At 35.2% G+C, this 17,874-nt stretch overlaps 2 protein-coding genes across 2 annotated transcripts in view; one reads left to right on the top strand and one right to left on the bottom strand.

Moving 5' to 3' along the window:
* AP2A2 (AP-2 complex subunit alpha-2) overlaps window positions 1-9,496 on the bottom strand; it is a 52,035-nt gene extending 42,539 nt beyond the window's left edge. Inside the window, exons 1-11 of the mRNA XM_051213041.1 lie at window positions 9,310-9,496; window positions 9,135-9,277; window positions 8,910-9,103; window positions 8,748-8,877; window positions 7,894-7,995; window positions 6,987-7,095; window positions 6,570-6,889; window positions 5,286-5,606; window positions 4,017-4,114; window positions 2,702-2,933; window positions 666-809 (exon numbers count right to left, since the gene is read on the bottom strand). Of these exons, the coding sequence (XP_051068975.1) occupies window positions 666-809; window positions 2,702-2,933; window positions 4,017-4,114; window positions 5,286-5,606; window positions 6,570-6,889; window positions 6,987-7,095; window positions 7,894-7,995; window positions 8,748-8,877; window positions 8,910-9,103; window positions 9,135-9,277; window positions 9,310-9,442 (1,926 nt within the window). The 5' untranslated portion in view covers window positions 9,443-9,496. The remainder of the gene's footprint in view (window positions 1-665; window positions 810-2,701; window positions 2,934-4,016; window positions 4,115-5,285; window positions 5,607-6,569; window positions 6,890-6,986; window positions 7,096-7,893; window positions 7,996-8,747; window positions 8,878-8,909; window positions 9,104-9,134; window positions 9,278-9,309) is intronic.
* Window positions 9,497-17,397: 7,901 nt separating this feature from the next.
* MS3_00005028 (uncharacterized protein) overlaps window positions 17,398-17,874 on the top strand; it is a 60,598-nt gene continuing 60,121 nt past the window's right edge. The window contains exon 1 of the mRNA XM_051213040.1: window positions 17,398-17,634. The gene's annotated coding sequence lies outside the window, so the exon portion shown is untranslated. The remainder of the gene's footprint in view (window positions 17,635-17,874) is intronic.

Raw genomic sequence — 17,874 nt, 5'->3', positions numbered from 1 at the left:
TGCATTTACATTATTTTTTAGCTAAAATGAAGAGTTTGTTAATGTACACTAACGTAGATAGACACAAATCTTGAGGGTCGATACTTTCCCACCAGCTTTCAACTACAGAATAATAACAACGTTGTGACCTAAATGGGGTGACCTGACTTCATCAAAAAGTCAGTAACTGTTCATTTTAATTTAAATAATAGTTACGATCCCATTCTTTCTTAGTTTTGGCTAGTGGAAGGGAATTACCTACTTTAATCCACAATTGTATCACGATTGGAGTAAAAAAATATGTTAAAAACAACTTGGTAGTGGTTCTACTCCAAGCACTTGATTATCTATCTGTTTAACATAGGACAGCTTTCAAAAGCCAAAACAAAATTATTCTTTACTGTGATAAAGATGATCAAATAGGATAGGATAATCCTATAATTACCACTTCCACAGAGTCCAATATGTATTAGGGCTTGAAAATGACTAAGAATGTGGAAACTGGGTTAAAATCAGTTTAGAGTTGTCCTAAACTGTGGACATACTGTCACAGCTGTAGAAAAAGTTCTGAAAAACATATTTAAAACGTGAAATGTATCGTCCCAACTGAAGTATAATGAAGGAATAACACATTACTGGTACACATATATATAACAAAATAGATAATAATACAACTTAAAACTAACTTTGGTTGAATTCAAAGCATAACTTTCCCCAACAGCTTCCGATTTTGATATTGTACCATCAGTATTAGGATTTTTAGCCTTAAGTTTAGCTAAAATACTGGAATGACGCTCTGGGAAAGGTGGCATTTCTTCTAGAACAGTAGCCTAAATATGTCAGAAATAATATGGATAATTAACATATAACAGAGAATAGGTGAACAAATAATTTTTTCCAAAAAGAGATAATAAAACCAGAATAAAAACCATTTACATTTGTAATTTATGAACTAGATAAGAAAATATGGACCAAGAAATATTCTCAACATTTCAATTTTACTCAAAGCATAGGAAAATAAGTACTACGAGAGAAGATAAACCCGACAATGAATTTGAAAACTCATGGAAACTCATAATATCTTCAAGGTTATTTACAAATTAATACATTCCCAATCACTTCATGAGAATAATTTTCAACAAAACTTTCTACATTGAGTATGATGGAATTCAATTTCGAAATCAATCGGATTTTAAGCCACAAGTCATGAGAGAGAAATAAGCTCTTTATTTTGTACGATATGATCTAATTTAAAACACTTTACTTCCAAAAATTACAGCTGAAGTGGCGATACAAAATTAGTACAGTGAAATGAAATTATCGAGACAAAGCCTACAGTACCAGAAGTAGTAACTGTTATATCCGAGCGAAGATTAAATCACGGGTAACTTCTGAGACATATCAATTGACTAATATTATCTATACATTCTTATGGTATAACTAGTCAATAATTAGATTATGTATATTTATATTCCTCTTATCATAAGCTTCGTTTTGACCTATAATTTATTACTGTACGATTTACTGTTCTTAAGCTATGTTCAGTTTATTGACTACTGCCTCCCACGCTCACGGTCACTTTTTGGCTTTATTGTGTACAAATGTTATTTCCTATTTTATGGTGCGTTGAGGTCTGTTTGACTGATATATAAACCAAGTATGTCTGAAATAAACGATTCGATCAGATTCGCATAATGGGAGCTGGTATTGGTGTTTTGGACTCAAGTGGACGGGATAGGCGGACATATGACCAATAAGGACACTAGGCTGCCCATACCAGTCGAACGTCATTGGTTTGGCATAGTGCTAAGATTGTGTAAGTCGTATTTTGATTGGTGGATAAATCACGTGATAAAAAGCCGGACATAAAGTCATAAAAGTAACACCATCAAGTGTAGTAGAAAAGACTAGGCAAAGAAATATAGAATATAAGGTACATGGACATTTACATAGGTTTTAAGGGACGACAAAGTGTGAATGTATCTGCGTCAAATATAGTTGAATACGTAGTAATAAACATTCCCCTACAGTCTATAATCATCGTCATTTGTTTAAATATGGTCCACGCTGAGTTCATTCGTTGACACATTAATAGTGAAACGGGTCATGGAACAGAATTCAACCTCGGGAACTAAACCTATTCAAAAAGTTTCATCTTCAATAGAACCTTGACAAAGAACATGATCTTCAATAAACATCTAAATGCGAACCAATTAGTTTCTTTCTACATTTTCAAGAAATTTAAATAACACCTAAATAAAGAAAATACTAAAATAATGAACAGCAATTGAAGGAAATAATTTTCAGTGATCGTAAGCTTTATGGAGTACGATTTGAAACATAAAACGTCAGTTAACGTTTAGGACTCGCAGACCAACTGCTATGATAATGCTGATCAAATAACAGTAATGACCACATTTCTTTGGATTTGCTGAAATGTTATGGGGTTGGGAATCAAGATACGAAAAGGTTGTAGATGTGAGACGCATTGAAGTAGTGACTTTTTAAACCGTTACGTTACCAGTAAATTTAAAGTATGGTAAATGGAGCGAAAATTGAATGTGTTTAAACGTGGTCCTAAAGATGAAACTATTACATTTCAGTTTATCATAGAGAAATCCTATCCTACCAACAATCCTAATATAGAGCGTTTGTAATTTCCGTTAAATTTTATTTTCAGTAGTAATAATTTATACAATGAATAATTACAAAAAAGACTAACCAATACGTCATCAGTGGCGATTCGCGATAGCGCTAAATATTCAGTAGCTCGTTGCTGTATTTCTACATTGGAACTGCGTAAATTACTGTCATTTTGTAGTACAGACTGTATATCGGACTTAATTTCTGGAAACAAATTGATAAACTTCATATACGTGGACAACAATAGTTGACGTGTAGTTGGAGTACATAAATGAAATTTACTATGCAATAAATTGAATTGTACTTTAGGTCTTTGGATATAAAAAAATGAATTTACAAAACAGAAACAATCAATAATGTAGAATTTTTATAAATTTAGAAAAGAACCATGACAAAAGAACCTAATAAAAGTTATTTGTTGATAATTGGTAGTGTGGGATTTAAAAAGTTACGTATTAGATCTGTAATTATCAACCCGATCAATTGCCACTTTATTCCAGTTTTTGAGCCTACACAACTAACGAATGGTACGCTGAAACGGCATGAAATGTGGGTGCCGTGCAACTAATTTTGTAGGTATACATGAAAATAGACTACAAAACTTATATTCTTAATCATAATATTACATAACAGCGTTCACTGGTATATTGAAAAGCAATCGGACGTTAAAATAAATCTGCATGGTATTAGCCACTGTGCTGTATACATTTGTTATTCTAAAAGTATGTTGTGAAACAACTTAACAAATCTTATATCATACACTTGACTTTAAGTCTGTGATTCAATGGGAAAAAGATAAGGTTAACAATCAAATCTTGGCTCATCTGTTCACAAGTGGCTTGTAAAACTAGGATATTCTAACCAATGATAAAATGTAATCATGTTCATTTTTTGGCTTAATATTAATTATGCAGGTATGTTACATCAATAAATCAGTCGCCACTACGTCACATAATATCATTGCGTTTTAACTATTGATCAGGATTATTCGTCGTTTTAATAATCACCAATAAGTATGATAACGCATTCCAAAACCATTATTAACAACCTTAGATATAACACACGTAACAGCCACTGATACTAACTAACTGCCTAAACCGAAGTGAAGTATGGTTCGAACTTATGACCACATTATTTTGAAAGCACATACTTCAACCGTCATACCACATCCCCACTTTGAGAAACGATATTAGACTTTACAGTTACAGTTTTATAAATCTAACGTCGAAAAAAAATTTAAAAGACAAGTAACAGGTTTTTAAAAGACTAAAAATCTTTCACTTCAGATGGATACATTCACAACAGTGGAGTAGCGAAGTAAATCTGTTCATGAAAATATTGACTGTTCCCATCCAAAAAAAATGGAAAAAAAACTAAATAATGTGAAAGCTTACGCTGATCTTGGGTCCCCTGCAATCAGATTGCCAAATTCACCCAAAATATATCCTCCAACTTTAACCATATTTTCATGACATGCAGGAGCTTGAAGCGCCTGTAAATTAGCAAGGTTAATGATTATCACTAAAGAATCAGAATAGAGATATGTGACTTTAAAAAAATCATTTCTGTCATGATTCAGTAATCTCCACAATAAGATGAAAACAATAAACGTAATAAAAGCGAATAATTCATTGTTAATTTAGGAGCTGGCACGAATATGTATTATCCGAAATTAACATAACACATTAGCAGTGGGAGAAATTAACAAGATATAAGATGCAAAGAAGAAATAAATGAATGATGGTGATAAATAATAGTAATTATAAGTCAAATCACATAATAGTTCGTGAAGCTTCTGAAAGATATCTATATATAAACAATATATATGTAAAAATGATGGACGAACAGTGCATTATTGGATGAACTAGTTAGCTGAAATGAATGTGTTTCTTCCTGTTAAAAACAGATGCTAGAAAACCTGTTAAAATGATATCAGAAATAATCCAAATGCAAGAAAAAAGCAAAAGAATACGAAAACTGATTTATCAGAGATGGAAATCTTTTTTTGTATAAACAATGATAAGATGTAGTCAACACGAAAAAAAGTGGATTTTTCTGTCCACGATCATATATAACCTATGCTAGTACTCTGTAAATATTTCCACGTCTACAACTATCCTTTATCTTTTTTCTTCATTTTGGTTTCACTTTGAATTGTTTCCGGGGTTATTTAGTGTGATTAATTAACTGAAAAAGAAACTTAGCACTCCAGAAAGGAAAAGGTCGCACACCAAATTAAAATTACGTAACGGCTGTAATAATAGCAGTATGATAGTGATAACAGTAATAATAACAAAAAATAATGATAATAATAGAATGGTTATCCGTTTTCGGTTACCAACCCCATATGAAGTCAGAAACTGTTTGATATGAAACCTCATGAGATATAGTAGATCAAAGGTTTCTAATTTACGCACTCAGATGATTCTCTATTGTGCTAACAATAAGGATATATCAGTGATCTATGATTAAAGTTAACCAGAAGAATTATAGAAAAGTATTAGCGTACCATTATGTTAAGTGTGACAACTGTAATAACGAAAGCATAAAATTATTTCTAATCTACTGCAATTCAGTATCAATTTAAAACAGTGGAGAGTACTGTCACAGTAAAATACATTATAAATAACTGAACAATAATTAAAAATGAGACATAAACTCACCTCAAACACTGTCTTTGCCGCATATCCTTGTACGTCTTCACGATTTATAACAATCTGGATGACACGATGCCAAACTTCATCACTAACATAATCACCAGCAACTCTTATTAAGTTCAGTATAGTATCCACATACCAAGAATAGTCAGTTGCGTATTTTTCCGCCAAGATAGCAACCTTTAAAACCATCTCCTCACGGATAGCATAATCCGCTACTTCCAAATAGCTGAGCATCTCCCCTACAATAGCTTGAGCATTAGTTCGATCGCACATAGCATATAAGAGATCCACAGCTCTTTGACGAACTGAAACATCCCGTTCACTCTAAACAGTAAAATCAACAACACAATGACAGATACTGGATTATATCAATGCACATTTTCATGCTTTCTTTACTTAATGTAACATCTTTCACAATGACGCTGGGTGTTAAATGTTGTGGAATCTAAGTTCACAATTCCAAACAAATTAGTGAAGAGCATTCAATAATAACATCAATCATTGAAATCTTAAAAACGGAACGCATAACCTAGATTATTGTTCGGATATTTAGTTAGAGACTGACCAGGCTGAAAGCCTGTTCACATCTAGTCGGACCATTGACTTCAAGGGCAATTTTCAGTAATATAGCACACGACCGAGTTCAATGAAAAGTCATTACCTATCAATTTCCTACGAATAGCAACATTCCGCCAAGTCAAGCGCTTTTTGTTCAGTGCTAAAAACTTTTCGATCGTTATAAAGTAAAAGTTGACTTACAGCATCAAACCACTTATGGTTTAGAAAGAGATTAAATCATATTCCTCATTCAATGAGAAAATATGGTCCCTAAACAAAGCGACAATTGTATTTTAAAGGACGGTGCTTTAAACCCTTGATTTTGATAAATATTTTTCACATATGACCTGGAAAACTCCATATATAATCAACCTAAAACCTAATTGGGGTAATGAATCACTTTGTTTGGCGTTAGGCGATTTAATCCATCTAGTGGAAAAACCAACATGACATTTTTCGAAACATGTGCTAACAACCTGTAAACTTAGGACTATTAAAGGAATAATTGTCAAATAAACCTTTACTAAAGTTCATTGAAAGTTTAAGCTTTTAAACTTAATATACTTTGAGTCGACCACTGCATCTCTGTGCTAATGTGGTGTGGCAACTCGAACTGATGTACGTACGTACGGAGTTCTACGTTGTTACTGACTGACTGACTGATGCTTTTTAAGCTCCCAGGACATTTATAACACAATAACAACTAGTGTTTATGTAAATAGGACTTACTTTAAGTGCATTTACAATAGTTTCCTGATGTTTCTTGACTGCCTCGTGACTGAATTCACTCGTAGCCAACAAGCATAATGATTCAAGAGCTAAGTAACGTAGATTGGTCTCCTTGTGTTGTAGGAACTGTCCTAACTGATTACAAGCACGGACAAGCAATTTGGGATCAGAATCCATATGGATTATAAGATTGATAGCTTCAAAAAGAACAGCATTTTTAGCATTTGGATGTTGTACTTTCTTTGATTTTGGAGCTTCTTGAACTTTCTTCAAAATAGTATCGAGGCACTCAGCAAGTCTAGCACGAACCGTAGTATCCTCTGGATAATAAAAATTAAAAGTACAATATTAAATAAATTATTGCAAAACGGTATATCTTATCACATGACGCAACATTGTAGTAACAATTAACCGTACCTGGTTGTGGGTAGTTCTGAAGTAGACGTAGTAACTTGACAGATAACCACGGAGCAGTAACAAAGTAGTAGGTATAATCTTGTAGGTCAGTATAAGAAGATGTTATTAACTGGAAGGAAATAGAGGAAACATGAATTTTTGAAATGATGGATTCAGATATCAATCCCAAAAGTTTAGTTATCATGTTTATGAGCTATGTAAATCAGGATTCCCGCACAATATATGTGTGCAGTAAGTCGGTTTAGAGACCAAATAGTAAATCGTAAAGTAATGGAAAGGCTGTCATGAAAAATTACTACTGCTACTATCTGGAATGGTCACAGTCCTGTTATAACTCGCTCCTTGCTAAACGATTTTGAAAATAACAGCGTAATAGTGAACGCAAATGTGATGGCAATTGCTGAACATAACGCGATCGCTTATTAATACTGTGACTTCGAAAATCCTAACACAGCACCAAACTATTAACACAAAGCCTAGTTTGGAATTGAGAACATATATTGGGGAAAAATTCTACTAATTCACACACTCAATTTGCAGTGATAACCAAGTAAACTTAATTAATTAAGGGTTGAATGGATATGTTGGAAAAACACAATATTAAATAGGTAAATAATGGGAGTTGCCAGAATACAATCGAACGTTATGCAGAACGATCATTATATTGAATTGGTAGATAAAGATCTTACGATACTCAACAGTAAGTTGCATTGTCTCTTAAACTTGTAGTTTTTTATCTGACGAAGGTATAGATGCGCTGCTACGTAGATCGGACTATAAAAAATACGATGCGATTTCGTGTGATCTGAACACTCAGATTTAAACAGACGAAGGGACAGAATACATAAAATATGAGGTAATAAGACAAGTAATGTTAAAATAACCATATTGCAACAAAAATTCTTACTCTGCTAAGGCGTGAAACAGCAAGAGATACACATCCTTTGTGTTCTTCTGGACTTCTTTTCACCAAAGCATCGATCAGACTAACGGCCGATGTCACAACACCCTAAATGGTGAGATAAATTTAAATATTATGGTTGATTGAAATAAAACAGAGTAATGGAATTTATATACTTTACAGAACATGATGTCATACAAGCAAATATGTCAACAGATAACTAGTACTTCCTTCCAGAATGTTCCTTATACATGGACCCTACAACTCAAAAATCACTGATTTGAAAGTAAGAGGTTTCGATCTATAGGCCGGTTACCTTCGCAGTTTAACTATAACAGGGCGGTGGTTTGACCTTTAGACATAGAGTAGTCGGTTTGAACTCTGTTCCATTTCAGTTTAACCAGTCAGGGAGTCCTACTAGTGCTCACAAGGAGTGAGCTTCGATGCCGGTTTGTGTTTGGTGAATTATATAGCAGTAGAAAGTGTCAACTACAAAAGTTAATCGACCTCCATCGTAAAACGTGCATTACACAGATGTGTGTGATACACTCAACAGAGAGAACAGACTATATTTACCTACAAGTATACATAGGTGTATTGAAATGAAGTCGATATTCGACGATCTATGAAGTATTCCTAATACAACAAGGTCTAGTTAACTTTACGTGAACTAGAGCACGTTTAAGAATGAGCAGTAATTAACTCACACTAGAAATAATATGTTCAAATAATAAGACTCCTGACATCAGAATGGACAATTGAAAGCGGGGTTGTTTGCATATCTAGTATGGTGGAGTTAATTTCAGCGTATCATACTCGAAATACAACTAGTTTCATAAGCAATAAACAATTAAACTCACCAAATGTTGATCATTAAGTAGATGCATGGCCCTAACAGTCCAATCATCATACGTAATCAGTTCAGGAGCAACCCTAATCAACTTCAGAAGACAAAGAGCAGCATTTTGTTTGATGGAGTCAATTGTATCACTAAAGGTGGTAATGAACAAGCATGGGCATACCCTGATACAAGTAATTTAGGGATCTTGTCTGCAAAATTTTCAGCCATTTCACGACTCCCTATATTGGCGATGCATTGCAATGCAAGATTCATAAACACAGGATTCCGGCTATTCAGGTCATCCTTAAGACGTGAAATAACCAAATTCATGAGTGGGTGTGATTCATTGATGAGTACAGATATGAATAAATATCCCTATAGGTGTTATTTTGCAAAATACTCTTACTATTTGCTTTTCTGTATATCGGTTTGAGCAAAGCAGATTGACTGCCTCAGTGTGTCCGAAATCAATATCGTGCCCCAAAAGAAATATGAAGAGCAATTTGCAGACATATTTCTTTTTCTGATAACCATCAAGTGTTTTATCACCTACAAAGCATTACAAATTATCTACTTATTACCCCTAAATTTTGATCTAATATTTGCGAGTTCTTTATTGACGCGGCGTATTTCGCTTTCTTTACTTTTACAGTTTCGGATATCAGAGATAAAAACGGCTAAACCTCGCATGGCATCTCCCTTCGTGTTAGGCATTTTCAAGAAAACTTAATACAACTGTGCCGCCAAAAGAGGTTATCCAAATGTCCCGAAAACTGACCATCAAATATCCAATAACTTTATCATTAGTTTGTATAAACGAACTGATTTTTTCACGGTCTATTCCTGGTATTTCGGTATGGTTCCAGGCATTTTTTATGTCTTATTGGTTGTAACCTAGCCAATCGAACGCACTAATTCTAGTCAGTGTTGTAGTTGGATTTGTATATATTTTAGTTTGAGTGAGTAGGTTTGACTCAGGGCAGCGGGGATTCTCTATACCAGCAGCTGTCGCATCACCAGGCATGATACTAGCTAGTTGCGATGTGAAAATAATGTGACAATTCGAGTACTAAGAAATGATTCTATCAAGAATAAACAAATAGTTTACTTAATTGATAATGTACGAGAAGACGGAAGAAGAAGAAGAAGAAGAAGAATCACTACGTGCTAGCAGTGAGTGGACATGAATATCATCAACTTGACGATGATCATCTGTCTGTAAATTATCTAAGTTCGAGGGTTTTACGTTGTAGAATTATGGTCTACCATGATTTTAGTACTGATCTAATAATGGAAATAATCCTAAAATTGCAGATTTGTCATGATGTAACTGCCTACTCCATAAGATCTTACGTGTAATTCTAATCATTGTCTACACTGACTCATCGTATCGTAACAATTATCGATAATTATTGTGGTGGTGTGAACACGTGTCCTGAGTGGCGGTCAAAGCCACCACTGCATATCGTGTTCGTAACCTTCATCCCAACCAACAACTACTAGCTCATGTTATCCGTAAATCACCATGCTATTTGGTTCATAGGTGTCTTCTGATCTTCTAGAGGCAACTATGGTAGCACACGGTTTATTTTGTCCAACTTGGATTTGACAAGACTGCTTGATCGTTGGTCTCCAGGATGTCATTAAATTTCCTCTGTAAGGCCTTCTGAATCCCAAACTTCCCTTAGCCGAGGGGGATCACTTTTTGTTAATATACGCCCTCATGCAAAAGGCATGAGTTGGCTGACGTGATACCTTTTCGGAGTATTGTACGGTATTTGTTTCAATGTTCTTATTCAAAGGTCGCCCAACTTTCTAATGAGCTAATCTCCGACAAAGGACAATAGATGAGATATGGGTGTTTTTTCTACAGCCCTTGTCCCCCATTTTCGGAGTTTAAGTAGCCATGCTACTGGCATTCTCTTTCCTACTGCTCCTTACTTTTAATAGATACCAGGGTATTAATAACAGTTGATAATTTTGCTGGCGTATGTGCTAGCTTTATTGTTTCACTGTTTGTTTGAGCCTGTGATGGACCAGTTTGATATGTTAGTGTGAATGGTTGCTACTATTTTTGAAATGTTCTCATACTTTTATTTCGTTAGTCCTGTTTGTGCATTTTTTCTGTACAATGGACGAATGTACCAGAACTGCGGACAGGGGTGATTTAACATAAGTCCGCAATACTGCCTAGACACTGCTGAATCACAGCGGCAGTGAATCGAGCCAGTCTGGTGGTCACATCCAAATGTTGGGACATTGGTTCTAACAAGTGACATGAGTATGATACCATGATCTCTTCCTGCTGTTTCTCCGCAGTGATAGCCAGTAACACGAGCAGTTTGGGACGCTGATTTCGCCATTTCCTTCTTGCTTGCAAGCCTTTCTAGGATCAAAGACCTGAGGAAGTGTGTGATCCTGATTACTTAGTGGGGAATCCAATTTCGGTGTTCTAGTTGAGTTAAATATATTGTACACAATACTCAGAGATCATTTTCTGGTATTGTCCTGAGCTTTCTCATAATCTTGCTGAGATAAGCAACTTATTAATAACCTCTGAATAATTTCTTCTTCAGTTAGTTGTTTTTGTACTTGTAGTGTCACTACTGGTAGAAACGATATTACTGGACATTCAGTTGAAAGATCAAAATATAAAGTGTGGGACAGTTTAGGAAGAAAGTACAAATGACAAACGTTTCAAGGAGTAAAATGTAGAAGAAATAAGTGAATATATTCGACATAGGTACAGAACCCGAGAGACGCTTAGAGTCTCAATGTGTTAGTGAAGCTAAGAGACAGATTCAAAAAGGAGACACTGATTTTCAGCACGAGTTATCTTCGACTACCCTGAAACTGAGTATTAAAGAGATGGGAACTGGTACGGAAATTGTTCCAAATGACACACCCAAAGGTAGGGGTCTTCTAATCCTGCGAAACATTCTCGACGCAAAGTATTCAATATGTTTCACGATCATTCTCATCCAAGTGTTTATGTTACCACCAAGCTCATAGCAGAACGATTTTGTTAGCCTGGTGTGAATAAAGATTTGACGATATGGGACGCCATAGTGCAAGATGTCAGAAATCTTAGATGATTAGTCACAAGAAATGTCCTTCGGGCTCCCTCACAAATTCTGACACTCGTTTCGACCATGTTCATCTGGACCTGGTAGGCCCCTACGTGTGTCGTCCATCCCACACGATGTTACATATGTAATGGCATTGATCCCTAACGACACACTTTGAAGCAGAGCGCGTAATCACTGGAAAGATTTGTATTCAACACGCAGCACTTACAAAAAGTTAGTGGGAACATTTCATTCATTCAATGATTAATCGGCATGATGTGTCTCAGCCTTGTATGCGTGGTTATTCTTGTGTCACCCATACTTTTCCACACCAAATATATTATTCACTTTGCAGCCAAAATGTGTTCTTCCTTAGTGGGAAGCACCATACTGCTAAAGGTCACGATACGACGAGTCACTTGAGACAATGATGTGACATCTACATACGATATTATAGATTAGGTGGTCACATCGTGACAAATCTACAATTTTAAGATTAGGTCTATTAATACGGTAGTACTAATAACGGACTAGACCATAATTCTACACGTATATTGCACTATATCTCTTTCCAGAGGTTTTATATTACGCGTAGCGGAATGTCTTCATTACTAATTGGATCAACCATTCGTGTAATATTTATATTTGTAATTCATCTTAACTAATGGTGTGTTATGAAAACAAGCGACCATTCGAACCTTATCTAATTGGTTATTAATGAATAGTGAAGCGTTATTTTTGGTTTGGTTCTAATCATAAAAGTTGTCAATATGAATTTTACAGAGTACTTAGACGAATATCATAATCAGGTTATACGGCTGAAGAATTATTCAGCAACCGGAAATTCGATCACAACTAGTAAACTTATTAAGAAATTAGCCCTCAAAAAATACAAATAGTCTACGTTCCCACCATAAAAGAGCACACCCAGCAGCGTAGACAAATTATTTCTACGTCACATAGTTAATCAGTTAAATCAAAGCAGACGGAGAACGTTCAAATACAAAGGAGTCGTATGACCGCCTTTTTTATTCTTAAATGTGATTAACACAATATACAAAACCCCAGGACCAAATGGTGCTCCTAAATCAATCATGCAAGTTCATCTTATCTCAACAACGGTTGAAGCGAGAAACGAAATATACACATGAACATGTTAAACTACCAATTTCTCATTTTAAGGTACGAAAAAGTGTTCTTATCGTATGAAACAGATGTTCAAATCTTGACAACATTAGAATAAATATTACCTGTAACGAGGAACAAGGGAATATCTACGAATGTATATTACAAACACATACAAATATATACAAACAGAATTACATAAAATGGGATTTTTATAGAACACCACAGTTGATTATCTGATAAAGGAAATCTCTCATCTTCATAGATCACAAAGCACCACTCCAACTGTGCACATGTTCTACAATATTTATTGACATCAACAACTCATGGTCACTCAATTTTAAAAACTGTTACTTTGGACTGTCGATTATTTCTAATATTTAAATGTTGAAGTTGCACGTGGGCTATAGTAAATATAAAATAATCCTAACCTAGATGTCGAATTATAGAGTAAAAAATTTCCCTTTTTTGGATGCACTCATGTTCACTTCTAAAGATCGCCAAAGCATAGGTACAGAAAGCAATACTTAAAGGAAGTTCATTTGCTTCAGTACCATCATCAGAACTTGTATTAACTTCAGAATAACACCGAGTCCTCACCATAAGTCGTCCACCAAGTCTAACAGTCTTAACATCAGACGACAGGAAGCTGTTGGATAGTAGATGAAATACAGTGCAGGTCAAAAAGCTGACGGAGGGACATTACTGGGACTGCATTCTTCAGCCAAAGTTTCCAATGCCCCATTTTAACTAACTAATGGTTTTCATTTCGTTCAGTCAAAAACTACCAATTAGGGTGAAAGTCAAATAAAACGCCAACATTTTTCCAGCATTTGTTAATAAGTATTTGACAATATTGAATCGGTGTTCAATCCTGAACCATAACGAGAAAGTTCACTGACTATCAAGATTTTGGTTCACCGATCCTGAGGAACCAACAAATCAGGCATCTTAATCATGATCTAAACATCCATCAGTTCTTCCTTCGACATGTCAAACGCAACATTTTCTGAATAACTTCCTTTCATTTTGCAGACTTCGGTAAGGGAACAGTATTATTTAAATGTCTGTTTGCGTCAGTCCAGACTAGTAGGTCAATTATTCTCGCGGAGTTTGCTTAAACTAAAGGGCAAAGAGAGCTCAGCTAGTTCTATTTATAGTTAAAGCTATGTCCTAAACGATAAGGACCTGGAATTCCATCGTATATATTTCTTTTGGATGAATTTTCTGAGAATTTATCACTACTGAGAAAATGTCACAGTAAATAAAGCGCGCAAATTCTGGTCATCATTTTACAGTATATGAACATGTTCGTCTATACCTTTACATTTTGAGACCAGAGTGAAGAGTATGCTATCAGACAATCATAAAACGAAGTGGTCGGCAGAGAACCTGATCTGAACGACATCTGATAAAACCGGCTTACTATAGTTCGACGCATTTGCTTCACCAGTATAAACTTAATGTTAGATAAGGATTTCCTAAGCATAATGTGAAATAATAAAAAATAAGGATTAGGGTATTCAACACTGCACTAAATGATAGTGTTATGCCCCGATAAGAATAATGAGTGGTAGTTTTTGGGATCCATTTGTGGACCAATAGTATACGTATATTTTACCGTATAATTGTTAATTAACTAAACTGTTCTTATCGATTAAATGTTTTAATATTTCAATGGCAGTCGACTGACTAACTTATCGATTAAATGTTTAAAAATTCCATGGCAGTATTGGTTATATACATATAATTGATATGTATAAGTTTTGAATTGTGTTTGTGTGATCGCTCGTTTCTGGCTGTTTGCAGTATATAATTTCCTATTCCAAGCTTGGACTTCTCCCTCTAGGTAGAGGGGCTAGGACGCATCAAGTAGCTAGCTTACTAGTCTTTGGTCACTGAGTCCTTGTTTTCGTTCGCAGATTAAGTGAACTCGTGGTAGCTTCAAGCCTAGCAAATAGTATAATACAACATCAGTTTACTCAGCATGGTGTTAAGCGAATAAAGAGGAATCTGTGAGTTTCAGTAGATGATTATCATGTTACGTAGTATGTAGGTCATTGTAGCCATGATAGTTTGTAAAACTGATTTCTAAATTTTTCCGTCAAAATCAAAGCGACATAACCTGTCGCTTCTATGGTTTTAGTGACGCGGAAACATTAGGATCAAAATTTGACCGTGATGTTGATTTATGTGTTTCTTGACATGGGTTTTGTCAAAAATAGGTCAAGGAACTCTAGAAGCTATAATAAAAACAGAAAAAAGAAACAACTTTCAGAAATAGTCAGATTGATATAAAATGATACATTTGTCAAGTCGATCTACGAGATATCAGGAGTAATGTGTGTGCTAACTGCGAATGACGATAACCTCTTAAGAACTGCCTCCCTATCAATTAAATTGGCTTAGCCGATTGGGACGCTGTGAACTTTCTCGAAATAGTATAGAATTGTGGAAGTGGCACTCACCAAAGGAGATTAATAAAATATTTGTGCTGCCAAAGTTTTATTAGCGTGGGTATTATATTTCAATAGACGTATTGTCATTATGGCAAGAATCATTTTCACAACCCTATGAAAGCTTAGAACTATTTATCAATAAATATGTTTTGGGTGGCATGATGCCGCCCACAGTTTATTAATTTTGGTCATCTAAACTATAAAGCAAACAAGTTTCAAGTCGCTGCACTCATAATATAGTTGTAAATTTTAGCGAAAACTTTAATAACTGGGAACAAAGAAATAACCGACTTGAACATTTCAGTTAAAATTTCTAACATTACGTTCTATGTTGAACACTTGGAGAATCCCAAGAAGAGTCAATGCAGGAATATCAAAAGGAAACTTCTTAACCCAGGCCTGCAAGTCTTATCAATTCGTATATCTATAAATACATTATTATGTTGTCGGCTTGAATTTATCCCCTTAAAATCTTCATAAACATTATTACTAACTAATGATAAGACGAGTCATTACAGCCAATAATGTGACTGTGAAATAAGATCTTACAGACCAGATAGACACATCATGGCTAATCTGCTACTGTAGAATCATGGATAAGTGGCCTAATACCAACCTGAACTCAAATCTTACAAAGATATTTCGGAGTCAAGTGAAGAGCTAAAATACAATTCAATCTTAAACTTCTATTGGTTAAAGAGCAAATGGAAACCTACAAGGCAAGATGCCTAAAATCTCAAAGAGCCACACAGTGGAGATCATATGTCCTTGAAAAGTTTCAATTTCAATTTGCTGCACCATAAAATCAGAGGCCTTAAAACACGACGAACTTTCTCACTTTAGTTTAAAAAAATGATCTGGAAAAAATTCATTTAACTGTCATACTAATATCAAATGAGGCTATAGTCAGGAAGTTCACTTGAATTTGATGGTATCAGTCCTATAATTCAGAAGAAATACGCGGAAGCTATCCATACAGTGGTGCATGACCTATTTAAGCTCTCAATAATAATAATAATAACTAAAACAGGCTATTCACTCTCCAATCTTCTAGGGCGGAGACAGCAAAGATCCAGACATTTAAAAACGTCTCAGAACTATTGAAGACGATGGAAGAGCTGCTCATTAAATCGTCGGGGGAATTCATGGAGAAAAGCAAAGTTCCTAATGAAGCCTAATAGAGGGTTAGTCCCGAGCTCTAAGTTTCCCAGCAAGGAAAAACTTCATAGCCTGCAGAAAACGAAAGATACTGGTCCCTGTAATATTACACGATTTTGAGAAGTTCTACATCATTCATTCTTTATAAAGAAAGTTTTGAAGATGGATTCAGCTGACCTGCTTCGATACTCCCTGAGAAATCGTAGGTTTCCTATGAAGTTACACGGAGTGCATAGAGGCTGGCGGTAAACGGACCCTGTTAGTATTCCACATTCATTGCTGACCACATTAGTTTTACTGGACTCTTCTAGCTGAAGGCCCTCGCTCACACATCCACACCAGATCACAAGTGGGTACGCCAGCAACCGCTGACCGAACTGGATTAGTCATTCCTCGATCATAAAAATGTTACTGCTTATGGTGTTGCCAAACTGCGAATATTTAAATTATCTTTAGTGACTTGACGTCATCACATCAGAACTGTTCCTGAAAATTTATAAAACGTAAACACAATCTCATCTGGAAAAACATGATGTTCCTGAAACTCTTTTCTCTATCACCCTCAGCTCTGTGTTCGTTTTTTTCGGCTGATTCTAATACTACAGCTAACCAAACTTACGACGGGTAACATGACAGCTGCTGTTTTCAGAAAACTATTTACCTGGAGACGAGCACTTTCACTCATTACATGATATATAAACCTAGAAATAACTATAATAATAACTAGAACTACTGAAGTTGATTGACTAGACTTACACCTATTTCGAGTTATTTTCTATATGAGACCTTAATGAAATGACATAAATTTCTCGTAAAGTATTCATTTGGTTTACACAAGGCAATCACAAATACATCGGGTACATAGGAACGTTCAAATCACAAGGTCGTTTTTTGGGTCACGCGTATGACCTCATTTTTATTAATATATCTTGGTTGGGGTTTCTGTGTATAAAAAAGTTTTTCGCCAGCTGAAAATTGCTTATTTACAGTCAGTTCGTATGTTGAAGTACAACCATCGCTGCGTGATTAATGTTACGTAAATGGTGTTGGTTTGTCGTGTGGCTTTCATGCTCAGTACATGTTTCATTATGTGAATGTGAGTCACCTATAGATTATACTTTAAACAATAAGTGTTTTCCCTTTGTCATAAACTCTTGTGGATGTGTTTTCGCGACTGAGGTATTATGAATTAGGGGAAACACTTGTGCAACGCACATCTGGATGTTTTGGTCAGCATAATTTCACAACTTCCTTGTTAAGGGGAGGCGATCACTTCGAGGATTTTAAGCACCAAAACTCGTCGCACATAGTTGTCTTTTTATATGATAATTAGTGA

The sequence above is a fragment of the Schistosoma haematobium genome, chromosome 3 (assembly GCF_000699445.3).
Source record: "Schistosoma haematobium chromosome 3, whole genome shotgun sequence".
Lineage (NCBI taxonomy): Eukaryota > Metazoa > Platyhelminthes > Trematoda > Strigeidida > Schistosomatidae > Schistosoma > Schistosoma haematobium.
The sequence above is the reverse complement of the archived record's forward strand: the minus strand, read 5'-3'. Positions and strand labels throughout refer to the sequence as shown.